General features: G+C 39.1%; 1 protein-coding gene across 1 annotated transcript in view; it reads right to left on the reverse strand.

Annotated features, from left to right (window-relative positions):
• Nucleotides 1–18637: 18637 nt before the first annotated feature.
• Nucleotides 18638–27516, reverse strand: part of vegfc (vascular endothelial growth factor c) — a 63495-nt gene continuing 54616 nt past the window's right edge. Inside the window, exons 6-7 of the mRNA XM_033975623.2 lie at nt 22902–23220; nt 18638–19238 (exon numbers count right to left, since the gene is read on the reverse strand). Coding sequence (XP_033831514.1) covers nt 19130–19238; nt 22902–23220 — 428 coding nt within the window. The 3' untranslated portion in view covers nt 18638–19129. The remainder of the gene's footprint in view (nt 19239–22901; nt 23221–27516) is intronic.

The raw sequence follows: 27516 nt of genomic DNA on the forward strand, positions 1-27516 counted from the left end.
GAATAAATATGCATATCTCATGCCTACAGCATGGAGTCAGGGCAGAGGGAGAAGGAGAGGACTTCATATGCAAACTCGTTGCAAAAGCAGTAGGCCATAGGCCTAACTAATCATTTGATTTATATAGCACCTTTCATGACATCCAAAACTCTTTACAGTGCATTATTCATTCATTCCACACTCAGGGGTGGTAAGCTGCTATTGTAGCCCCAACTGCCCTCGGACAGACTGGCGGAAGCAAGGGTGCCAATCTGCGCCATCAGCTCCTCTGGCCACCACCAATGCAGCACACACCACATTCATATTAGGTAATATGGGTGAAGTGTCTTGCCTAAGCACCCCACTAAAATGAATGGAAATCAATGGGAGGTCAATGACCAACCCCAACAGGATGGCGAATGACGAGCGCCTACGGCATGGGACATCCATATTTGTTCTTGCTAGCATGTCAGCGTTGACGCTGACGCAGCGCGAAGTGCTCATGTCCCCAAACACACTCCTGGCATCGAGCCCTATCCAAGCCCCCATGCCGCAGGCATGGGCCATACTTCTTACTGCTAAAATGAATGGAAGTCAATGGGAGGTCAATGGCGGACCCCGACGTCATGGCGAATGACGAGCGCGTTAGTCAAAATTTGCTCCCGTTTGCGCATGCAAAGTCCGATTTGGCTCAAATTCGAATCAGTTGTAAAACTTTCGGGCCTAAAGCTACTCATTATGATAGAAACTAAATTGGTGCGATAGCGCCCCCTACAGAACATCTAATAAATTTGTATGGAAGGCCAAAAATTTAGTTTTCCCAAATGTTACCAAATTTGACACTAAATTCCTTTGGGTCATCCCAATCAATAAAGTCAATCAGACCTATGTCGTCTTTTGCACCGTGTTGCCATGGTGATGCGCCAAACTGCCAATGTTATCCTAATGGGAAATCTCCAAATTTTTCCCATTCATGGGAAAAATATTAGTTTCATGGAATAGTGTGAAATTTGGCACCATGACTCTTCATGTCATCCTGATCAAAAAAGTCAATCAGACCCATGTCATATTTTTCACTGGGTTGCCATGGCAATGCGCGAAAGCGCCCATGTTATCCTAATGGGAAAATTTCCAAATTTTCGTACATTTCAAAGTCTTATAACGACTTATTACCGTCAACGACGAACATAAAATTTGGCACAGTGGTTCTTCAGGTCGTCCCCGACAAAAAAGTCCGGGGGACCAAGTTTGTATTTTGCACGGTGTTGCCATGGCGATGCCTGGAAAAACCCAATTTTGCCATTTTGTGCATCAGCACTTCCGATGTGTTTTGACTTGTTTGGTGACAAGTGCAGCCCAAAGCCCCAATAAAGAAGGGGCAAGTGGCGCGTTAGGGAGTGCCGGGTCGGCCGAGTGCGAAGCACGGCCCGCGAGGGCCGTTCGATGCCGCTTGCGGCTTTAATTTGATTTATTATTTGATTTGATTATCTTCACTAACTCCATAAACATAATTTGTCTCAAAATCCTTACAACTGACCGGAGATGTGTGATTTCATTTCACCTTACTTCATTTGTGCTGACAGAAAAGACCCTGAACCTTGTGTCCATTTTTGTTTCAAGTAGATATGTCCTGTAATTACAGACAAAACAATAAAACTGGTCAAATTCTTTGCACTCTGACTGCATTGCTGGGTTTCAGATGGCATCCCAACATTCTATAGATCAATAATATTTAACAGAGATAAGGGTGAAATCAATGTGCAGATTTTTCTTGCATCGAGTCACTAACAGAAATGATCAGGGGCAACATTTGTGAAGGTACCTTTGGATATTTAAATGCAAAGTACGGTGGGAAAACTGTCTCTGTATAAAGAAGTGGACTAAGAGAGTGCATCCGGCTGCAGTCAAATGAAGCTCATCGACCTCGAGGAAAGGAGGCAGCCGATTTGTCACTTATTAATGTTCATATCTTTATTTATGGACGAAACTGTGAAATAAATATCTGAATTGTGCATGAGTGGATCAAGACGAACATTTTAAGACCAAAATTGACAAGGCATATATACAGTCTATGCTAGCCGGTTAGCTACGTCCATTTATACATACAGTCTATGCTAGCCGGTTAGCTACGTCCATTTATACATAAAGTCTGTGCTAGCCGGTTAGCTACGTCCATTTATGTATACAGTCTGTGCTAGCCGGTTAGCTACGTCCATTTATGTACACAGTCTGTGCTAGCCGGTTAGCTACGTCCATTTATGTACACAGTCTATGCTAGCCGGTTAGCTACGTCCATTTATGTACTACAGTCTATGCTAGCCGGTTAGCTACGTCCATTTATGTACACAGTCTATGCTAGCCGGTTAGCTACGTCCATTTATGTACACAGTCTATGCTAGCCGGTTAGCTACGTCCATTTATGTACACAGTCTATGCTAGCCGGTTAGCTACGTCCATTTATGTACACAGTCTATGCTATCCGGTTAGCTACGTCCATTTATGTACACAGTCTGTGCTTCCCCACCATGTGACGGTATGACATCATCACATTCTAGAATCTGAAAACTACCAACTGTAGATGTTATGACGGTGTGGGTCCTGCTATTCCACTGCCATGGCAACAGTAAACATGGCAACAGTAACCACGGCAACGGCTTTGACAACCATAGACTTTGTGAAGATCACTCAAACTTTGTGACATCACCGTGCACATGAACAAAGACAAAGATAAAGACATTGTAGGGCAGAGACAATTACACACAGCAGATCACATATAATAGATCACAACCAAAAGATCACATTGAATCAATCACAGAGACACAAAAAACAACAACTTCATAGTACAAAATGTATCTAGATGTATTGGACTGGAAAGAGTTATGCGCTCTTCGACAAACGGTCCCAAAACTTCGTGAGCGAATCCATAGGCAGAAAGAGGAAATATATGGCTTAAAAGAACTTGTGCTGACAAACGAGAGGTTGAGATTTGAAAACGAGAATCAGAAAGTCACCATCAGAAGGTTGCTTCAAGAGAAATCTCAAATGAAGGAAGAGTACGATGACAAAATTTCAAATCTGGAGCAATACGTGAAGAATCAGACGTTTGCGATACGGACTCTTGAACACAACAATGAGCTTCTGCAAAAAATATGTAATACTTATAAAAATGAGCTTAAAGAATTAAGACTAAAACTTTCTGACAGAGACATGGAGTTAAAAGCGGAGCGGGTTAAATCAACTGATCTAGAAAATAGTTTACAGGATGCCAGGAATCTAATTAGCAAAATACAAAAACAACCAAAGGACAAAATTGTTCACAACCCACTGCCCAAGGATGTCACCGACGAAAATTTGTACGATGAATATTGCGAATTATATTCAAAGTATTTCGCCTTAAACAAGCGATCTACACAAACAATCAAAAAGTTGGAGAAAGAACTGGCAGAAAGTAAAAAGCCAATGGAAACAAATGATAAAAATGATAATAGTAAAGAAGCCCAAACGATTGTAAAATTAAACCGAGCCCTTAGACAAGAGAAAGACAAAAATAGAAGGCTCCAAGCCGAGATGGCCATGATTAACCCTCGAACAGAAAGATTAGAAAAAGAAAATGAGAAGTTAAAAGAAGACATCAACCATCTTAAGAAGGCCTACCTTAAAGAGAAGTCACACAACTTTCACCTGCAACAATTCAGGAAGACAGAAGCTAATGTTGTTTCTAGTGAACATATTATCCTCAAACAGCCAAAGATCACACCCAAACTCAAAACTAGAACTGACTTATCTAACAAAATCTATTTATTAAACCCTCTGAGTCCTCTTCCACCAATCCAAACAAAGGCCTTCACACCTCCCCTGGCTTCACGTTAGGGGGGTTGTGGTGAGCATATCCATGTTTTCTCGCACCATGACAACCTTGTTCTCGAGTTTCTGTAGACTGGAGGGCATAGGTCCTGGTGCTGAAAATGTGGGTATGTACCTAAAGACTTAATGTCCAGTGTCTACACCGCAGCCTGTGGTAAGAAAGGACCATGGGAGGCGGTGTGCTCACACTGAAGATGACTTTGTTGACTTGGACTTTGACAGACTTTGTTGAGGGACTAAAGGGTCGGTGGCGGAAGTATCAGATCATTGACTCTGAGTCCTCTTCCACCAATCCAAACAAAGGCCTTCACACCTCCCCTGACTTCAAGTTAGGGGGGTTGTGGTGAGCATATCCATGTTTTCTCGCACCATGATGACCTTGTTCTCGAGTTTCTGTAGACTGGAGGGCATAGGTCCTGGTGCTGAAAATGTGGGTATGTACCTAAAGACTTAATGTCCAGTGTCTACACCGCAGCCTGTGGTAAGAAAGGACCATGGGAGGCGGTGTGCTCACGCTGAAGATGACTTTGTTGACTTTGACTTTGACAGACTTTGTTGAGGGACTAAAGGGTCGGTGGCGGAAGTATCAGATCATTGACTTTCTTGTCTGGTCTTCCTCCTCTTCGCCTGGCCGATTTTTCTTGTTAGACCCGAGCCCCTACAGGGCGTAGGGCCTATTGCTTCCGCAACGATGAGTGCCTGGGCACACGGAATTTTTGCAATTTTCAAATTTCAAAATTTGAAACTGCCAATGTTATCCTAATGGGAAACCTCCCAATTTTTCCCATTCATGGGAAAAATATTAGTTTCATGGAATAATGTGAAATTTGGCACCATGACTCTTCATGTCATCCTGATCAAAAAAGTCAATCAGACCCAAGTCATATTTTTCACTGGGTTGCCATGGCGATGCGCGAAAGCGCCCATGTTATCCTAATGGGAAAATTTCCAAATTTTCGTACATTTGAAAGTCTTATAACGACTTATTAGTGCCTAGTGTATATATATATGTGTGTGTGTGTGTTTTTAAACAAAAAAATAATAATTTTGTTTAAATTTTTTTTTTTTTGACTAAAAGATACAATTTTATTGTAACATTTCATTAAATTAAAAGAACATGAATTTAAACATTTGAAAATTCAGCATACAAAGATTATTATTATTGTTGATTTTTTTAGAAACGCAATTTATGTAATTTTGAAAATAAGCAAATAAGTTCAATGTTTGTAATAAATACACATGTCTTAAGTGCCGCATTTCTTGTTATTAAAACTTTCCCGTGACAGAGCGCGTGGCACTGAAATGGTGCATTTCACACAACTCGTAGCAGCTTCAGTGTTTGTCCACAAGAGGTCAGTGTTGCATCGTGTTCCACTGTGCAACTTGTCCAATGCAGCTCTTCAATCAGATTGTTTCTTCAAACATGCTAAAAAAAAGAAACCTTTTTAAGTGAAAACGCAATTAAGTGTATATTTGTATTTTAATCTTTATTATTATTGATTTTGTTCATTACAAAATTTAAAAAAGTTAAAACATGGACTCTACATTATCGACAACAGAGTGAAATCCATAGGTCCTGTCTTGTACACAAAATTGACTTCTGTGAGCTTTTAATCGTGTTGACATCACAGAACATGAAGTTGTGTTTTGTATTATTAGTCTGTCTACATCTCCAAAGCTCAAAATGCTCTGTTCCACCTTGTGATGTCATCAAATGGTAGTTTTAAAGTTAAAACTCATTTTTAGCCTCATTTGAACTGATTTATTTTATATTACACTTGCATAATCATAAATTGTTGACTTTTAAAAAAATATTTTCTTTTTACCTTTTGTTCAGCAAATTGTCAAAGAAAGTCTCCAATATCCTTTCATGTACCAGGGACTGAAAACGTATCAACCAGGCTTAAACTACAGATGTAGCTTCAAAGTTTGGCAAGGGTTGGAAATAATTAAAATGATTCTAGTGTGTCACTTCCTGTATCACCATTCAGTGACATCACACAGTGGAACAGAGTGTTTTCAGTTTGAGAGAAGAACTCAGCCTAAATATGCAGGGTTTTATGTGTTAAACATGTGCGAATGAAACAAAACACAACTCCTGTGATAATTCTGATGAGGTAAAAAAATAATAATAATAATACTTAGAACCTGGAATAATAAATAATTTCCAGCTTCACACTTGAAACTACCATTTTATTGTGATTATGGGTTGATGTGTTGAACTAAACACATTTACAAGATATATAGGCATCTTAAACACAATTTACCTTGTTTAAAGTGACAGATTTGCAGATATCAAAATTCCCCGGAAACACAGTATCATCTTGACTTTGATATAGATAAGATATGAGAATAGTTCTGGCTGAATGATTATTAAAGTGTAATATATTGAATGTGGATGGGAACAGGGACATGTTCCCAGCCATAAAAGTCCATTTAAAGCACTCCTCTGTCTCTTCTGTCTTCATTGTGAGTCTATGTGTCTCTGCTGTCCCATTATTCCATCTTCACTTACAGTTTTCTAAAGGCTCAGACTCCTGCTCTGAAGTGCTGTCTGCTTGGATCACTTTGTGTGCGCCGCATTTCAGTGCATGATGAAACTGCTCGGTCTCCAAAATGGCTGAGAGCTTTCTAATTGGAGAGTTAAGATCTTTAAAATTAGCACAGTTAATCTGCATTAGCCCACAAATAATGAAAGACATACTGTAATAGTTTAAATACATAATAAAGTTTGATACAACTACAATCATGAATGTGTGCATATTTAGAACAGCACTCCGTTAAGATCTGAAAACACTGTTTCACCCTGTGATATCATTGAGTGGTCATCCAGCACATTTTATTCATTGTAAACTGCTAAATTTACCTAAAACAGCTTATGGAGCTCAGGAGTCCCACCCACTCTGAAGTTGGCTCTTGTTCTGAGAGGACATTTTCCAGTTGTTTTTCCCATAAACTTTTGGAATAATTATACTAACAGCTAACCAGCTATGTGATAACTAATATCCATAATGTGGCAGTTTTAAGTCCAAAAGAAATGTTTAAAATGCAAGATTTTCAGAAATCTTTTAATAACTAATAGCGGATTTATAAAGTTTCAGAAGCACATTTTAAATAAAAGAATAGGTTGTGCTTGTGGTTATTATTTACCACAGCTGATCAGCCCTTAGCATGCTGTGAAACATTAGTCTGTAGGAAAAATGAATGAAACATTTATTTCTGGAACCAGGGGGATGAGAACATTGACTTGCTATAAAAATGCACTCTTCATAGTGAAAAGTATCAAGTGCTGGATTTTCAAACATGTTGCTGCTGTTGAAACATGTGATCACAATACAACTTTGAGTAAACTAATGATGAGGAAAAAACATTATAACATAGTTAAAAGAACAAGTTGATTTTGCATAATGACAGATCCATAGATTCTCAGTGATTAAAGTGCTCAACCCCAACCCACAGGCCAGAGGATTAACTCTGTTGTTGTGTCCTTGGGCAAAACACTTTTCTCAACTTGCCTAGAATGAAAATGTGTGGGAAGGAGTATATGAGTGAATGGTGGTGATTGGCCTCACTTCCAATAAAATCATTATATAAAAATGCTACATTTTCATTTAAATTTCCCCAGTATATGTTGGTGTCCCTAAAACAATGTGATTCTGTTTCGTTCAGATGCCAGACTTCATATCGTGAATGCTCATGCACATTTCCGTTTTGGACATGTAGAGCTGCTCTTTTATCATTTCAAGGCTCCTGGCAAAAGACGCCAAGTTTGAGATGAAACAGCGGTAGTAAACTGCAGGATGGAAGTGACCGTGCCCAGAGGAAGATCATTCATTTATATAATAAAAGTAGAAAATATATGTTCAAGATCAAACAGTATGTGTTGGACAGTGTTTTGCTGACACTGTAATTTCTCATATTCAGTCATATAGTGAAATGATCTGCCTTATATATTTATTTTTCCATATTTTACCATGTAAGTCCTGTTCAGTTTGAAATCTCTTGAAGGGTCCTGCAGATTTAATGGGTTTCATTCATTTGACCTTACAACATCCCTGTGTCCTGAGCTGTGGGACAAATCAGACTTCTATGATGGAATTTGCTGTTTAACTGTCAGATCGCAGATTTGTTCACCTGGTTTATGTCGAATATCTCTGTAATTACTGAGCCTATCCACATGAAATAAAAACTGGCACGTTTACTATATTCTCAATTCTCACAATAGGCTCAGGGAGTGGTCCCATTATTCAGCTCCATATATGTGACTGTTTTATGTCAAAAGATGAATATGACATGTTTGTGAACCCGATCCTTATCCAACACCCGAACCAATAATGAAACAATATGTGTGGATCATAAATTTTTACCTTGTCCTCCTTTTTAGATTTTTCTATAGGCTAGTACTCACATTTTACATTTACATAAGTAACTTTTCTAAGAGGTTAACTTTATGGAGTACTTTTCAAGAAACATATTTTTACTCCTATTTGAGCAACATTTTTATTGAAGAAACAGTACTCTTACTTGAGTAAAAGTTTTGGTTACTCTTCCCTCTGTGAGTAAGTTGACAAAGTGACAAAAGCTTCATTTTTGTGAACAATATGAAATGATTTGAACATTTGTGTTTCCTGCTCTTCTCCTTCAGATATGATTTAGGTTTTCAAATGTCAGTGTCTGTCCTTTGAAAATACTGTACAGACTTTGTGCATTATTTAATGTTAAGTTACTCTTACTTAAGTAGTAGTTTTACCAAATATTTATTTATTTATTTATCTAATTATCTATGTTTTTTATTAATTTATTCATTCATATATTTATTTATTTATTTATTCATTTACTTATTTATTTTGAAGTAACATTACAAATTTTTGGCTACTCTACCCACCTTCATCGAACACAAACTGTATCTTTATAACCAATTTATATATATATTTTTTCCATATTATTGGCTTTCAGATGATCACAATACCACAAAGGCCAATGAAATCTAATAGAGATCGAGGGGAGGCTAAATGTATATTGTTAAAATGCAGATTTCTGTTGTTCTGTGAGATCTTGGGTCTATTCAGTAACAGAAATGATCAGGTTCAACTTGTGTGTGCTTTTACATTTTGAATATTTCATGGCAAAGTACAATGTCATCAACAGGACAAACTGGCTCTTTTCCCCATCTGGAAGAACGACATCACCCCATCTGAGAATTAGAAAATTACCATTAGTCTACTGGTCTTGTCTATATATTGTCTATTCTTTCTGAAAGCCATTAAGTTGCTCCAAACCCCACTGCAGTCTAATAAAGTGAATCAAGCTGTAACACATTTGCTATCACAGCCCCCTAAACCACCACCGACCCCACTCCAAGTACCCCTCAGCAACAAAAATACTGCTAAAAATAATTTAAAATACCACAACTTAATTAAATATTTCAGGTCTGGGTGATGGACTGTTTTGCCTTATATAGAAAATGCATGTTCTACTGGAGTTTTAATATTAGCTAGCCCCAGAACTTGGCAGTGGCTGTGTTTTCTTAACCAGAGGAGAGGAGCAGAGTTGGGAGCAGAAATGAGTTCGAAGATATTACATAAAATGGTATGGTCCATGTGGATTTTGACAGAGCAAGGTGAGTTGTGGGTTGTGTGTTTTGAGTTTTTATAGTGAATTAGCGGTGACATTAGTTGTAACACTGGAAAGAATAACAGTGAAATCAGATATTGTGCAAGAATGTTTCTCCCGTCACCCGAAGCATATGTCAAATTTAACAGAGAATACACACAAAAGTAATGGAGTAATGGAAGAAATAACCACACTCTGAGTTTACCTGCTCCTCAGCATTCATCGTCTCACTCCTATTACTCCTCTTCGTCAAATCGTGGACGCACAACCGCTTCAGTTTGTGCCACCTCCTCCCCAGCATCCCCTTCGTCCCCTTCACTCACCTCAGCCTCGCCTCTACCAACTCCAGCGCTCAGGTCCGAGGGGAAAGACATCTCCTAAACATCATCTAACTGGCACGCCCTTCATCGCAATGTGGTCTGCCGGGGTCTGAGCGCCAAACATGACTCATTCAATAAAGCTTACGAATACTGTTCTTTCGTGTCTGAGTCATACCAGGTTGAAATACGAGTAATTTGGCTCAAAACAACACAAATATGATCTGTATCCTGAAGTTCCCTTTAAATTTGTCTGTGTAATCCCTCAGTCATCATCCAGGTATGATCCATAGTAAAAGAAAAAATGTAATCTGTCATCTGGGCTTAAATTAGCTTTTATAGTAAGATATGCTTTAAAATGCTGAATATTTAGTTGGTTTAAAAGTTATAAAAGAAGAATGTAAAGGTGTAGTATGTAACGTTATCTGGTGAAGGGTTTCTCACCTCCAGACGGATATATTTTTGTATTTTTAACACAGACAACCCGACCAAACGTGATGGTGCAATTAGATTTGTGTTTTCCAGGGACGTATATCAAACAAAACAGCCCATTGGTCACCTATGATTTATAAATAAAAATAAAAAATACTATTCCTCTCCCTCAGATTAACAGAGTTCAGTGCTTTGCTCAATGATTCTGCAAAAATCTATGATGTTTTTTAGACCCGTGTGACTTTTTTCCTTTATTTTTTCCTTGTAAAGAGCCAAATTACCTTAAAAGCATTGAGGCATGGATCTTTATCTGTATATCACACGAACCTGTTCTCAAAATGTTTAAATCAAGCCAAATCATGCGGTGACATACACTGTAAAACATTTGCCGGAGTTTCAAATGGAAATACACAGCTAGTAATTTCAGTCCCCCTCCAGACTTCTTTTACCCTCTCGCATTGACAAGTTCATTTTCTATTCTGCTACATATCATTGTTACAAACAGCTTTAAACGCTTACAAGTCCCACAGATCACTGTCCACTTTCAGACGTTTGCATCTTATCAGCTCCATCAAAGCTTGAGCCTTCAAAATGCACTGTGACACATGTTCTGGGCATCTACGCAGGTGGTTTTCATTCCAATAGCTTTGATTCAGTAATAGGTTCAACATGGATACATCAGTTTTGGTCTATCACATTCACAAAGTCATGAATCTAAATAAATTCCTCATGTGTGCTGTTGTCACATAACGATCAACCTTTTGACTCTTCACCTCGATCACTGTCAGCCATCTTGTTTCAATATTGTCAATTTGTATTCGAGAATGAACAGTAGACAGTTCACCTTGGCCGGTGGTTTTGGACATGGTTTCATCTTTGTTGAATTTGTATTTAATCCTGATTAATCCCTGTTTAATTCTTGTTTAGTTTTCTTTTCTTCATTCAGACCCAGTTTAATCCAATTTTAACGTGCATTTAGTCTAGATTAAGTCTTTTCTCGAAATGCTTTGACTTTGGTTTGGTTTACTTTTATGGGCTAAAATATAACATATTTAGATCAACCTATTGCCTTTAATTGTTTTGAAAATGTAAAATTATATACAAATACATGTCTGTGTAAGCCCCGAGTCATCCAGATATGATCCAAAGGAAAAGAAAATTTCAAATCTGTCAACTGGACAAAAGTTGTTGGAGTGAAGTCATTTGGCTGCTCATCCATCCTGGAGAAGTGACTTGGATGAGCAGAGAAACGTCTTCACTCAAAGAACTTTTGGTCTAGTTGACACATTTGAATTTTTTTTTACAACATATTAACATGTTTTATAAGTTTCACTTTCCTTTTTAATGCCGTTTGCACTCAGGGCTAAGTCAAAGCCCCTTCAGAGCACTATCACAGCACAATCAGACTGCATCCTGCTGATGAAATGTCTGCATATTGAGATTTGTCAAGTTGTGCACAGTTTTGTATCATGCTTTTGTATATTTATGGAGAATTATCATGGATGACACAGGCTTATGGACTGAGCATTGGACAGACTCTTACAGCTAACTGTAAGGAGGGTTTGAATAAGGCCCAGAAGCAGCCTTTGACTCTTTCCCTGATTACCGTCAGCCATCTTGCTTCAATCTTGCCAAGTTGTACTCGAGAATGAATATGAATTGTAGTGTGTTCATCTTGAACAGCACTTCTCTTATGGTTAGAAAACTGCAGAGCCCTATGGGAGCTGATGTGGCTGTAAACGTCATCACAACAAAGAGCCATGAAGTTGTCGGCACCTCCTATGAAGGTGAATGCACATTAAGGATTCGTTTAGTCTCTAGTTGTAGTTTAAATCTCCTGGTTTAGTCCATTTCCAGACCTGGCTCCTGTTTAAGACTTATGCAGATTTATATCAATTTAAATGTATTAGTTTTAATCTGGTACCATCCTCATTTGTACTTGAGTCGAGTACTGGTTGTAGTGATACAATAAAGGGAAACTTACATTGATGAAGAAGAGGAGATGGAGAGGCTGAGGAGGCTTAATGGTTCAGCTACTGCGGCAAAGTTTGTGTGTGGAAGGTTTGCAGCAAAATAATACACAAATGAATTGAAAAGAGAAAAAGGTGTAATGGCCTCTTAATAAATGAAACAATTAGGATGGTTGTCCAGTCTGTGTCATTTAAACACTTGATATTGCTAACAAATCTACAAATAACCATTTGACCTTACCATTGATTGCGTCTAAAATAAACACACACCATTTTCTTTTCTTTTTATAACTAAAATATTTAAAGAATGCCAGTCTACACTTCCTGGAGACCATTTCCTCGCGTGGGCACCTCTACACCGTTATTCACAATCGCACAAATGCATTCGGAGCACTGCATTGTGTCTAAACAGTTTGTCCCGCCCTAAACTCTCGTCCAACTCACAAAGTCACGGAGGCGAAAGGGGTCATAAGTCAAAAAGGCCCTGAATAGCAGGAAGGGAGTGGGGCTCAATATTGTACTTGAGTCTAATATATGGTGTGAACTGCTCCATACTCCAACAGAGCTCTGGAGCCTGCTTTTCTCCCTCTCTCTCTCTCAAAGTGAAAAAGTCATGCTCCATCTTATCTTCTCATCTGCAGACATTGCGAGCTTGCGTCTGGTAACTTCCTTCCACAAAGATGCAGGAACCTGAGGTGTTGTTGACCTGGGTATGAGGAAGGAGGGGGTTCACACCTTTGCTGCTAAGAAATACAATAGAAATCATATTTGCTTTTGGATTGCAATGATGATGCTTTTTTTTTTTTTTTTTAATTTTATTTTTTTTATATGAACAATGCTGCAAAATATAACTTGTGCAAAATGTTAGCGTAGCTCAATGGACATAACAGATACTAAAAATAAACAACTAGGGTGTGTTAGTTTCAGTGTAATTAACTTCTCCCTTAAGACAGATATAAGGCACAACCCTGTCAGAAGAAGAAGGGTCACTCTAAAAAAAACTTTGGGTTAGAGTCCAATTTTGTTTGCTGATACCTTGACAGAAAAAAATAACAAAAATGTTCACTCACTGTGCAAGGTAACTAAAGGTTTCCCCCGTCAAGGACAACATGTGGCCTGTACTACAGTATTCATGTATGAATTCATGATAACCAAGTTCGAGAAGCAATGAACTATAATCAGTATGTATCATGTTTGAACAGAGTTTTTTCTAAGGTGTAGCAAAATGCACTTCCTGATTAATATTCCAGTTTGATAATCAGAGCCAACCTCCTGGGCCCATGGGTGGTGCACGCATTTTCTTAATGCTACAGTAAAATGTATATTCTATCTTTACATATATCTTAATGACAACTTTTCATCACATTAAAGATGACATAGCATGCTTTACGTATTAAACTTAATTGTCATTTTATTCATTGTAATCCAATATTAACCTTAAACAGTTTGATATCAGAGATGTGACCATTGAATTTCTGTTCAGAACACCATTGTAACAGGGTTAAAATCTCACAAAAGTTTAATTTAAATATTATGTCCTATTGAAAAAAAAACAAGTTTTGATATTTGACCTATTCTAAAATCTCATTGTAATTCAAATGTTTGTCCACTGGACGTTGGACTTTAATGCATTGAGTTTACGTAAAAGAAGATTTATCCTCTCTTCTCAGTCTTCTTCCCAGACTTCTCATCCTTTAGGCGCAGTATGTGAGCGCACACAGATCTGCTCTGCACTCTCCCTCTGTCTGCTCTGGTCCAGTGTTTTATATGCACACAGCCAAAGGTTAACTGCTTCCTGCTATGCTCCGTTTCACTCTTTCTCATAATATGTCATGTTATCATCCACTCTGAGCCTGTAGCCTGTAGTTTGGAGGTCAGGCCTGTGCTGGGGTCATGTGTTTGGCTTTGAGGGATGTTGGTTTAAAGGTCCGATATTACACAAAACTGACTCTTGTGAGCTTTAAGCCATGTCAGACAGACATCGGCCTATTTTAGTAGCAATACGGACAATCTTGTTCATAAAAAAACGTACAAAGGGAAGTTCTTTGTGCATTTGTGGACCGGTAAGACGCCTGTGCTTTTCTCTCAGCTGGATCTAACTGAAGTTTGATCTTTTGGCTTCTTGTTGTAATGCTTCGAACAATGTGAAGTCTTTGTTTGAATTCTCCGATCATTGGTTCTCAACTCTTTTAGTGAGAGCCATCCTAAATGGATGTGTAGAACACAATTCAGAATCCAACACATATCAGTCTGGCGAGAGCCAGGTTAACTGCAAGCCTTTTCCTTTAATAAATGAATAGTTTTTGAGATGAACATGCAGTCTTGTGTGTGCAGCTTTAAAGGTGATGACCACACACAGGACAGGAGAGCCTTTGGTTCTCGTGTGAGTGTCACACCACAACTAAACCACTCCGACACAGGAGTCACAGCTGGGCTGGGTTCACTCTGAGTGAGGCATAAGCTGATTACTATTTATTATTAAAATGATTCTAGTGAAGGTGTATAGAGTGTATAAACACAGTGGAGCACGTCCTCTATTGCCACATGACATCACAAGGAGTGTTTTCTGTTTGAGAGAAGAATACAGGGTTTATGTGTTAAACATGTTTGAATGAAACAAAACACAACTCCAGGTCTGTTTGTGATGAGGAAACACACCTTTAAAATACTTTTAGTATAAGTATGAAATATAATATATAATATAATATTCAATAACACAACAGTTATGATTTGACAAATAAAAATAAACAACACCTTTATTTTGTTAAATACATGATTAAACCCTGCCTGGCAAATCCAGAAGATATCTCTGTATTTTTTGTGCAGATTGACATCAGTCTGGCCCCCACGTCCTCTGTTGTGTCTCAAGCCTCGTCAAACGTGTCTGTACAATCAGATCTGTTTTTTTCAGTGACATGTGAAACAAACCTTCCTTGTGCATAAATTGTCTCTTTATTTTGGATAGAATAGATGACATTTGATGACAAAGGTAGAATAATTCCATTTGAAAACTCCAAGCAACTTTCTGTAATTTACAACTTGTCCTAATTAATGCCTCTCTCTCTCCAATTTCTCCTGTCCTCCCTCTCTCCTGTCCTCCCTCTCTCCTCTCCTCCCTTTCTCTTCATTAGCATAATACTTGTTGATTTCAAATATTGTGCAGGTCTGTGGATTCGTGGAGTCTGCTGTGTAAATCCAGTCCAGATGTTTTAGCCCGACCACATCACCTTTGAGGGTAACCTGCTAATGTGTCAGACAGAGTGAAGAGAGGAGAAAAGAGAGGGAGGAGAGGTTTAAGAGAGAGGGGGAGAGGAGTGAGGGGAGAGATGAGGGGAAGAGATAGGAAACTGTGAGCAGAGAGGGATGAGAGAGGGAAAAGAGGACACAAGGAGGAAGAGAGAGTGAGGAGACAGGGGGAGGAGAGGGAAGAGGGAAGGGAGATGGGGACTGAAGAGAGGGAGGGGGGGAGAAGAAGTAAAAATGGAGGAAAGAGGGAAGAGAGGGGGAACTGAAGAGATGGAGGAGAGAGGGAGGAGAGAAGAAGTAAAAATGGAGGAAGGAGGGAAGAGAGAGGGGAGCAGAGAAGAAGGAAAGAGAGGGGGAGAAAGCAAGAGCAAAGAAGGAATGGAGAGGGAAGAGAGAGAGGTGGAGAGACTGTAGACAGGGATGAGGTGGAGAGAAGTAAAAAGTGAGAAGGGAAGAGAGAGGAGACAGAGGGGGAGAGAGAAGAGAGGGGGTGAAAAGAGAGGGGGGGTGGAGGAGGAGAGAAGGAGGAGAAAGGGGGAGAGGGAGAAGATAGGAGAGGGAGAGAAGAAGTAAAAAGTGAAGAAGGAGGGAAGACAGGGGGGAATGAAGAGAGGGAGGTGAGAAGAAGTATGAAGTGAGGAAGGAGGGAGGGGACAGGGGAGCAGAGAAGAAAGAGAAAGAGGGGGAGAGAGAGCGAGAGCAAAGAAGAATGAGAAAGGGGGGAGGGAAGAGAGAGGGGTGAGAGACTGAAGAGAGGGATGAGGGGGGAAGAAGTAAAAAGTGAGGAGGGAGGGAAGAGAGAGGGGAGCAGAGAAGAAGGAGAGCGACGGGGAGAAAGAGAGAGAAGAGAGGGAGAAAGGAAAGAGAGGAGGTGAAAAGAGAGGGGGGAGAGAGGGGAAATAATGAAGAGAGAGGGAAAATAGGATAAATGGGGGAGGAGATAGGGAGGAGAAAAGGGGAGATGGAGGAGAGAGAGAGTGAGAACAGGAGAGAAAGTGAAGAGAGATGCCATTTATGTAGAATAACTTCACACTTCATTGATCTTCCTCTGCATTTGACTCATCCTTCTTCTCCGGTGGTGCAACCTACTGGACCGATCCTGTTCTTTTGACCCATCCTTCAATGCACTTAGACAATATGACTGACCACAGTGCAGTACCCAGGAGTGAAATTACATCCTGGTCATCATTTTTTAATAATAAAGTGAGTACTTGTACTAGTCACTAAAAGAAAGGATCAGATTTAACATTTGTGCATTTACCTTTTGGATATTTCATGGCAAAATGCAATGTAATTAACAGAGAAAAGTGTCTCTCGCCTCCCATCATCACATTATAGAATCTGAAAAACAACAAAACATTTATTTTTTTAGAGTAACCAGGGCACCACAAGGAAACCCACCTGGACACAGAGACCCTATATATGCAGTTTGAGAAATTAAACCAGTACCTAAAATGCAGTGGTGGAACGTAACAAAGTAAAAGCAGTAGTAAGGACTGTACTCAAGTAAAATTTTAGGTATCTGTAATTTACTTAAGTCAGTTTTAAACATGATACTTTTTAAAAACAGGTAGAGGACAAATTTATTTGTTTCTGTTGAACATAATCCAGCACAAATCTGTAAATTTGAAGCATTATTGGATCTCAAGCTCTGTGCTCTTTTACTTTTTGCTTTTTTCATGTGATACTTTTACTTGATTTTTTTTTTGTTTGTTTGTTTGTATGTTTGTTTTGCTCCAGTATCTGCACTTTTACTTAAGTTATAAAATTGAGCACTTCTTCCACCACTGCTTATATGTGAGGTGTGTGGTGCTAACCAGTGTGCAAAAATATATCCTTTAACATGCAAGATTATCTCCGTGCCCCTAAACAGATATTAAGTCTGACATCTTGGTCCACTTTCCCTCTATAATGTTTTCATATTTGTGATGTGAGCCTCAGGAAGGACAAGGCATGGCTCAAGAATTTAAGGAGGAATAATCTTTGATGAGGTTTGATAACAAGTGACTTATTTCCAAAGAAATGTACAACTTATGCAGGTGATGCAATCCAGATGTCAAGATAACATCAGTAACACAACAGGTCTGGAGGAGTAGGGCGGGTTTGGCATTGTGCAAAATCACTGTTTCTCAATGTACCTGGAAAGAGCGAAGCAGTCTTATACAGTCATGAAAAATCACCACAATCAATTTATAATCAATCAACAACTGGTTTTCATACTGGTGATCAACTATTGTCTAGTCTCTTCACAGCAAAAAGGTCCCATGTTCAAATCCCAGACCCTATCCTGGATGAATCAACCTCTAGCCCTGTATTAAATGGACCTTCAGTCTTGGTTCATTCCTTTTTTACTTCTGATTGAGTCCTGGTTTAGTCCTAATTCAGTTCTGGTTTTGTCCTGGTACAATTCTGGTTTAATCCTGTTTCAGTCCTGATTTAGTCACTCTTGGTTCAGTCCTGTTTCAGTTCTGGTTCTGGCCTGGTTTAGTCTCGTTCAGTCCTAGTTCAGTCCTGGTTTTGTCCTGATTCTGTCCTAGTTTATTCCTGGTTTAACAGGATCTTGATCAGGGTTTAATCCTGGTTCAGTCCCAGCCCAGCCCTGGTTTAATCTTGGTTAGTTCTGGTTTAGTCCATGGGAGTGGATCTCTCTTTCACCCGGATTCTCCTTAAGGTTTATCTTTTCCCCTGTTTTTTGTTGTTTTTTTATCCTTGTTGAGAAGGAGGCTCTGGGACAGTTATTCATTTGCTTGTTTCCTGTAAATGTTGGTTAATCTGCTTGTCTGTTGATTTATCACTAATTCATTGCTAAATTTTCAGCAAATATGTCAATCCATTCCATTATGAAAATAAAATGGAAACTTGCAGTAGTGATAATGGGAAGATATGGAGAAACTTAAATGAATAAGAAAACATTAACTTGAAGAGCCTCTGTACACAGCTGTGCACTGGCTAGCTCACTGTGATTCACAACTGATGCTAACTATTATTAAAGAGGAGGTATTTTACTTGTATGGGGTTCTGCTAACACATTTAAATACCATATTACCTTTTACTGGTTTGGAAATGCAATATTCGCGAAAACGAACCATAAGGAGGGTTCCGGAGAGATCACTAAATTACTCAAACATGCATGGATGGCATCTAAAACGTCTTCAGACATGTTTTTGATGAGGGAACAATGTTATAACATGGTACAAAAAAAAGCATATGCCCCTCTTTATAACAAATGTTTAATGCACCAGGCACTGTGAACCAAGGCCCTTACAGACAATGAAATCTTACATATTAATGATTAACAGCATACAGCATCCAGTATATTTTATTTCCATCTTATACTTTACATGATACAAAAATAATAATCACAGTGTATTTCCATGAAAAAGAAAAAAAAAAAAAAACAGGCAGAAAATAGCATTTAATAAATTATATAATCCAAATCTGACATAAGAATACTGTGATAAAATTAATACAAACACATTCAAATGATTTAGACAATATTTTAAAGGCCTCTTCTGTCCCTTCACCTCCATCCTCCTGCATTTTAAGTCCTTTAAATCAGTGCATTTCCACCTTCATTTCACCAGAGTCTGTTTCTCCTGTTATGAAAGTCTCCTGTGTGGTTTAGGGTCTCTAGCTGCCACCACAGCTCAGGGGAATGGGGATAAAACTTGTATCAACTTGTATTTGTTTGTAGTATTAGTTTAGTTTTTAGTCCAGTCTTCTCCAGTGGGACGGTATACAGCGGCACACTTCTTCACTGAAGGAGAATCCAGGTTCACACCGTCTCCTCCGCACTTCACATGGAGGTCGGACACAACTGGAATACAAAAAAGAGGAGATAGTGAGCAAATCAGATATATTATAAACTATATTGTTACTAAAACCATTGGCATTAATAGCTAATGTCAAAGATGCAGTATGTAACTTTGTGGAACTGGAATGATACATGTGTGATTCCTTAGAAATAGAAAGTTAAAACCATACTTTGGAACATTCTCCTCTGCGATAGATACTTTTTGATGCTATACTTCAGAGGATAATAGCCAAAGGAACAATATTTCCAAGCAGGCCAAATGAGACTCAGGTTTGTGGAGATGCAAGCCTGATTAGAGTGAGGACGCATGTTTTTTTTAAAGTGCAAAAAAACCAAAACAAAAAACCCCCATCCAAAATAGTTTTAGTCTATTTTTTCCTATGAAGTTCCATACTATGGCTTTAAGGATGCACTATGTAGCTTTTATGGTAGCATCCCCACCTGATTGTTACTAAATAAAATTGCCAAAAGTTTGCGAAAACGTGGAAAATGTTGTAACTTTTTTTCACGTGTTTACATTTGACTGGTGAGTTAGACCTCTTGAAAAGCTGTAGTTCCAGAAAGCAGAAAAAAATACCATCGGTTTTAAAATGTGAGGCCTCTTAGACACTTAAATTAAACATTTCCATCACTGCGACTCAAAAACTAAATTTACAGTGATGTGATGTAAACTGTCTGCACTCCTGATCCTTCCATTAAGACAGACTGAGATGCGTTCAGGGGCACAGGTCAGACTCGTGGTTTAGATTTCACTCAGACTTCTACCTCCTTCAGGGATCTACAGTGATTTACAGCTGAAACTTCAAACAGTAGGCTATACTTCACACACTGTTACCACTGCCTTCAACTGCAACCACTACCGCGAAGAATATTGACTTTCACCACATATTATGCAAATTCAATTTTAATTAACTTTTCACTTAATGGTGCTCTCTCATCATTAGCTTAGCATCATTAGGAGTTTTTTTGTTTGGATTGATTCATGCACGCTAGGTTCAATAACAAACTTTGACGTCACTGTGTAAAGTGTGTTCCTGCCTCACACCTCTGACAGCATCGCTCTAGTAACATAAAGACTTTAGGTTTACACACCACATCAAACCACTGATACAATCTTAAAAACATGAAAAACACAACTATTTGCAGAAGCTTTCTACCACGTTATAATGTTATTCCCAAACTTCCTCATCAAAAACGTGCCTTAAGTGGTTCTAGATGTTGTCCATGCTTTTTTCAGTAATCTAGCGATCTATCCTGAGCCGTGTTCGAACCCTTCTCCAGTTAGGTGGAAGATTCTGTCCAATGCTCAGCTACGTCTACAACTCTACGTCTATGGAAAAGGGAAACTTGTAAATACATTGTTTTTGGCTAATACAGCATTTTCAAAACCATAAAAGCTAACATGTGATCTAAATTGTTATGTGTTAGCAATTAATTCCCCGAGTGAAATAGCTCCCCCTTTAAATGATTTGCAGTGTTCCAAGTTTATTCCTCACTTAGCGTCCTAATTATTCCCCACAGTGAGGTCATAAGCACATTTCACAACTTTCAAAGACCAGAGCCGAGTTTGCCTTCACTCTAGTGCCATCAACAACAAGCTCACAAGCGTTACATCCTGGTTCATGGACAATATAAAGGCTTGGAAACATGATGGAAACAGCACACACAACCTCATTTTGACCCTAAGAGCTCCTTTTTCCAATATATCTACTACGGCAAAAAAACCCAAAAAACTTAACAAACCTAATTATATGGAAAAAAAGTGGGTACAGTCTCTTTAAACCGGACTAAACCAGACCCCAAACGGTGGATTCCTGTGCTGCTGCAGCTTCATAAATCACATAGAAACGGGGTCACAAGGGGTCAGCGGTGGACAGGTTGGATGGATGTGAGCGTTACCCAGTGTTTCCTTGGTTTGAGGAGAGGAAATGGTTAAGTGACAGCTCACAGAAGTCATTTGCACTAAGGTTTAGATTACACACGTTTTAAGACAACAAACCTAACGTCTACATCCACTACTGCAGATCAGGCAATGAGCAGAGGACGAGGTGATGCAATGATGTGAAGGAGTGGCTTTGTAAGAAGCATTTCAAGGTCCTGGAGTGGCCTAGCCGGTCTCCAGATCTCAACCCCATAGAAAATCTTGAAAAGTTGAAAGTCCGCGTTGCCCAGAGACAGCCCCAACCCATCACTGCTCTAGAGGAGATCTGCAGGAGGAATGGGCCAAACTGCCAGCAACAGTGTGTGAAAACCTCATGGACACTTACAGAAAATGTTTGACCTCTGTCATTGTCAACAAAGGATATATAACAAAGTATTGAGATGAACTTTGTATTGACCAAATACTTATTTGCCACCATAATCTGCAAATAAATTCTTTAAAAATCAGTCAATGTGATTTTCTGGATTTTTTTCTCATTTTGTCTCTCATAGTTGAAGTGGACCTATGATGAAAAATTACTCATCTTTTTAAGTGGGAGAACTTTCACAACTGGTGGCTGACTAAATACTTTTTTTGCCCCACTGGATGCAGGTTTACTTTGAACTCTCCACAGATCTGACCTGTAACATGGCCTGGTGGCATACCCGCTTGTATCTATGAAGATTAATAAAATCCCAGGTAAAGTTAGAAAGTTACTGTACTGACTGTAAATTAGAAACAGGACAGTGAACACTGAAAATATAACTCAAACAAAACTGATATTTTTATTATTATTAATGATATGAATCATTGTATGTTTCTAAATTAAATTGAATTGATAAATCCAAAACCTAAGATGGATGAATACGTCCTTCTCCTGGAGGTACTTTGTTGTGATCTTACACTTTCATCTCAGTATTTCAGTGTCAATAAAAGTATTGAATTTCTCATGAATAAACTTGTTGACATAATAATATTAAGTGGTCTAAATGATCAAACGGTGCTGAACCATAAAACGTATTAGTTGACCACTCAACCACTTTGGCAAGTGCTCATGAACAAATTCCTAACATTAAATGCTATCTAGCCTACCTGACTTTAATTAAGTAGGGGCTATTATACTTATATGGGGTATTAATTGGTAACACATAACATATTTATATCACCATGTTAACTTTTATTGTTTAGAAAATGCTATATTGAGTGAAGTTTCAGGGAGTGTGTGTGTTGTCTCCCCTTCCCAGGACTACAGATGGAAATTAGCTATGAGCTACAATCTGGTACAAACATATCTGCCACTGCGCTTAAAGTAATTGTACACTGTCCTAATAAACCAATAAATGAAATGAAATGAGTCCCCCCTCCCTTTGCTCTCTGTGTAAAGTCACTCCGCTATCACAACACATCTGTGTGCATCCTGCTAATGAAATTATTGCACATCATATTTGTCAAGTTGTTGTGTACAGTTCTGTATCATGCTTTTGTACAAGGAATATTGTCATGTGGGAGCTTGGGTGGCGTAGGCTTAAGGGCAGGGCATTGCACAGAATCTTATAGCTAACCGTGATGAAGGTCCAAAAAGGGCTGGGACAGATCGCTAAATTACTGAAACATGCATGGATGACATCTTAAACCTCTTCAGGCATGTTTATTGAATGACATCATAACATGGTAAAAAGCACCAAAAAAGTAAATAAATAAAATAAAATAATAATAATAAAAAAAAAAAAAAAGACCCTGCTCACCTGCACGTTCCCTGATGGAACCTCCTCCCTCTCAGGAAGCACTTGTTGGGCGACATGTTACATTCACATGAACACTTGGATTTGTTGAGGGGGTGGTGGCGGGGGCAGGACTTGGCACAGGTGCATTGACAGGTGTCAGGGTCAAAACTGAAGTTTGGGGGGCAGGCGTGGCCAGAGGGGGTGCTGCAGACGCACTGGCACGAACTTTGGTCAAAATGGCGGTTTGGGCCACAGGGATGATTACCACGGCGACACACACACTGACAGGTCTCTGCATCCAGCTCCTTATCTGGACCACACACGTCTGAGGAGAAGAAATCTGCAAGAAGAAAAGGAAACATGTTAAAGAGGCGGTATTACACAACATATTTAGATCACTGTGCAACCTGTTTTGCAAAAGATTAATTTGGCGAAAACTTATTGACATGTTAATAACTTTTTCACTTTTCTTTCTGATGCTCTTAGTCTCTCCTCCCTTTGCTCTCTGCACTAAGTCACTCCCCCTTCAGAGTGCTATCACAACTAAATCACTTGTTAGAATGTACTTCAAAATAAATTAGTCAAGTACAAGTACAAGGTAGTGGTCCAAGAAATTTAAAAAATATGGTATTTTCAAAGGATAGATGAGGAAAAAATGTATTGTGTCTGAAGGAGCAGTGCAGGAAACACAAATTACTCAAGCAGGATTAAAGGTATGGGGTCTGAAAGCTACTCAGAAAAGCACAATATATTCAAAATGTTTCTCTCAACTAAATTGTAAAACCAGTGGCCCATTGTGTATTCAAAGTGACACTATCTCTGTATGCATTAACAGCAGCTAATTCATATCTGATCCACGATAACCCCTGGAACGCCTTTTCAACTTTTGTTCTGTTCAAGAGCAGTGATATTTCTGTAATAAATATCTAATCTGGCGTCGCTGATAAACTACGACACGAGACATTCCTCTTTGTACAAAACACAGATGGTTTCTTTTGTGATTTTGGCAGAATCTTGCACTCGCGAGTTAGACACACGCAGGCTGTACGGAGCTGGAATTTACTCACAAATACCATCACATAACTCACTATCTTTCAGGCTATAAATACACTCAGTGGCTTCAAATGACCCTGTGAATGACATTAATTGAACTGTTTGGAATCATCTGAAAAAAATGAATCTGTATTGGCGACGTTGTTGAATAAATGCTCCTATACTGTTTTTTATGCCTCGCTTGTCAAATAAGTCATTTTGCAAACAGTAATGATGCATATGTCTAATAATGGGCTTTATATCAATACTCACAAAAGTATTTCAAGTATTGTTCATGTCATCTACACTTGGTGATTTTAAAGTTCTTCTTTAGCTATAGCTGCCCTGGGACAGATTTATGCCTGCCAGTCTGCATCTACAGGCTCTCAAATCACTTAGCTCATCCATACACAATCAAAATGGGATTAAATTACAAACCGTTCAGTGTATCTTTATTTCTGCTCTGCATTTGACTCATCCTCCAATCCTGCTAGGGCAAACTATCATGAGACAATAGCTGTTTACAGTTTCAGTGTGGTTAGCCCTTCCCCTCAGATAGATTTAAAGGCAGTGGCCACCAGCATCTGACCAGAACTGAAGAAGCAGCTTGGATGAGCAGTGAAACGTCTTCACTCCTACAAGAATTGTCCAGTTGACAGATTTAACTTTGTTGTTTGCTACACATCAAGAGTAGGGTTTTCAAAAGTATAAAAAATCAGATTCTAATAGATAATAAAACTAATATCCAAACTAGAGCAAGTAAAAAAACCAAAAACACTAACAGGATAAAATTTTAGCTTGAGTTTCATACACTCATGGTAACATAAAGAAAGTACTAACTTTATGTATGAAAATTGCATTCTATTACTAAAAAGAGCATGGGTAATCATTATCGAGTTTTGAGTTGATTCCATAGTATCAAAATTGAGTCTGATGACAACGAGATGATGAGCTTGGTCAGTAAACCTTAACTGGGGGATTTTGCATGTTTTGGGTTGATGGTGGCAGCCAGTGTGTCCAAAAGAAACCCACCTTCTTGCTGTGATGCTAGCCTTAGAGCCATCGTGCTGCCACATAGCCATTGCCACTCTTACACAAGTTCTGTCCAAATTTAAACATGCATGACACTTTTTTCTGATATAAGCAAAGCAGTTTAAATCGTTATTTAAAAATGAAACCTATTACATAGGCAATAAGGAGGCTGTATTAGTACCCATGGCAAAAGAGTCAGTAGTTTAAAAGCAGGAACTTCAGCTTTATTTGAGTGATATGAGCTTTTTAATTCTTTCACTTCACTTTCTGTCTTTCTTTCTCACATCAGCATTTTCCCAGGCTTATTTTTGTCTGATATTCATTGTGTTTTGACAGTTCTGCAGTGTTAGTTACAGCCTTATGCATATCTCACTGTGGTTAGCCCTGATTTTGACTGAATGTGACAGTAATAGCTCGGGTCAGACCTTTGGATCAACATATCCTCCATGACAGGGGCTAGACGGATCTTTAGAGTGGGCCAAAGTGACACATTTGTGGCTGTCTCGTCCTCTGCGTTTCACATGGAGGGACTGAAGTGAGCGAAGCATCTTTATTGTTTTTGGAGGACTTTGTTTCTACTGGGAAAAAGTCGAGATGGAAAATTGAAAACGCTTTTCTAAATATAACCCTGTAAGCTGGTGACCGCGACTGTGCTCTGTGATATTACTCATGGGTTAAAAGAGGAGATGGTGGAGAAGTGTTCTGGCTCCAAGAGACAAATATTCCATGATTGCATTGGAGTGTGATGGAGTGGACAAGATGCCACGAGCCACTCCCAAAAGAGAGAATGAACTGACAGTCAATTAACTCTAAATCGGGACTACAGATCAAATCCTCCAGCAAAGGTAGTCCTGAGTGCAAGCTTAGCACAAGATCTGCACATAGGTCCCTCTGCTCATGACAGGCTGTCCCAGCAGAATTGAAGGATGGGTGAACTGCAAAGGAAGTTGTATTTACAGTGAATTTTACATATTTGAGTAGTCTTTATACTCCTGTATTCAAGACACTCTGAACAACCCCCATTTAGACTGCCACCGACATACGCCCACTGCTCCATATTTACTTCGTTCTCCAACATAATTCTCTTTATCCGTGATCCACTACTCGAGAGTGTGACCTGCAAAAATCCGATGTCAGCTCCGAATTGGGCACCTCAGTTTTCTAACATGGAAACGAAAATTTGTTTCTTTAATTTAGCCATTTCAGAACAGTATTGAGATTGAAAATGTCCAAATCATAACAGCAATCACAGATCATAACTATACAGCAGGCACAAGCATAATTTAAGAAGACCTACCTAGACCTTAACTCCCTCCATCAAATCGCTGACATAAGTGCTGAGTTCTAAGCACCAGGACTTGCAGGTGCTTGCAAGTTTGGGTTTTGGCATGCTTTTGTTCTCTTTTTGAATGTCCTGTACCAGATTTTTTCCTCATGTATTTGAGCAAAACATGTTTTGCCCCAGTACAGATGTTGTATCTGCATCCAATTGGAAAGCATTTTATTGTCAGATAATCAGGACGTATGCGTTAGATAGTTGTTGTTAGCTACAGTCACAGCAAAACTCCACTCTTGTCTCTCAGGGTGGTGAAAAGTCCTTATAAACTCATCATGATGAATATGCTCGGAATGGATAAGGTAAGTGAGAAATAACTTTATCACTGTAAACCATTTCAAAAGAACTGGTTCTGTTTTCCGTGTGTTTAGGACTGTAAAAATAAGGTACAGCGCCTTTAAATCAAACTTTCATAACATCTCTCTGGTTCCTCTCACAGTTCCATAAGCTGCCGACCGTAATTCATCTTCCTCTCTAACACTCTCTGTATCTCCTCTCGCTCCATGACAAAGGGGTCAGACCTGTCCACGTCCTGGGACCTCTGCCACGCTGTATTATGGGTAATATTTCCTGGTTCTCTGCTCTTGGACTGGATCTGGTCCATGGGCTGTCAGGAGAATGGGCCAAACTCAGCTCATGTTTGAACACTTTGGGGGTGACGCGCGGGTCTAGCTACATCAGAGGTGTCTGAGTCCTGGATCGATTTTATGCCTTTTGGCCAGGCACGTTTTCTAAATGAGCCACTTCAGAAAATCCAATTTACCTTCTGAACACTTATACAGGCTTTGAGTGTAGAGCTGACTGTCCTCTGTTTGTAAAAAAGAAAAAAGAATACTGACAAATTGGGCGTGTGAGTTGTAGCAATTGTAAGGGTTTTCTATGTGGTATCGGAATCTGTATTGAGTGTGGAGTTTATTCCTTAGTATCGAAAGTGAAAAACCAGATTAAACTGTCTAATCACTTCCAAAACTCCATCTAACGCACTTGATTAGCTGACGGGCGACTACTTACACGTCTTAACAAAATATATAAATGGCCAAATCTGCTGCAAAATGACTTATCCAAAGATATCTGTTTTTAAGTAGAAGATTCAGCACTTCTATCTGTAGCACTGATGTTTCTACATTCCTGAATCTCTCCATTGTTTACTGCACACACTTACTTATGTATGATTTATGCGCTCCCATATCCGAGCTGTTGGCCTGGACACTTAAACTGCTATATTTCCTTTGTAAT

This window comes from Periophthalmus magnuspinnatus, chromosome 1 (genome assembly GCF_009829125.3).
Source record: "Periophthalmus magnuspinnatus isolate fPerMag1 chromosome 1, fPerMag1.2.pri, whole genome shotgun sequence".
In the NCBI taxonomy this organism is placed as follows: Eukaryota; Metazoa; Chordata; class Actinopteri; order Gobiiformes; family Gobiidae; genus Periophthalmus; species Periophthalmus magnuspinnatus.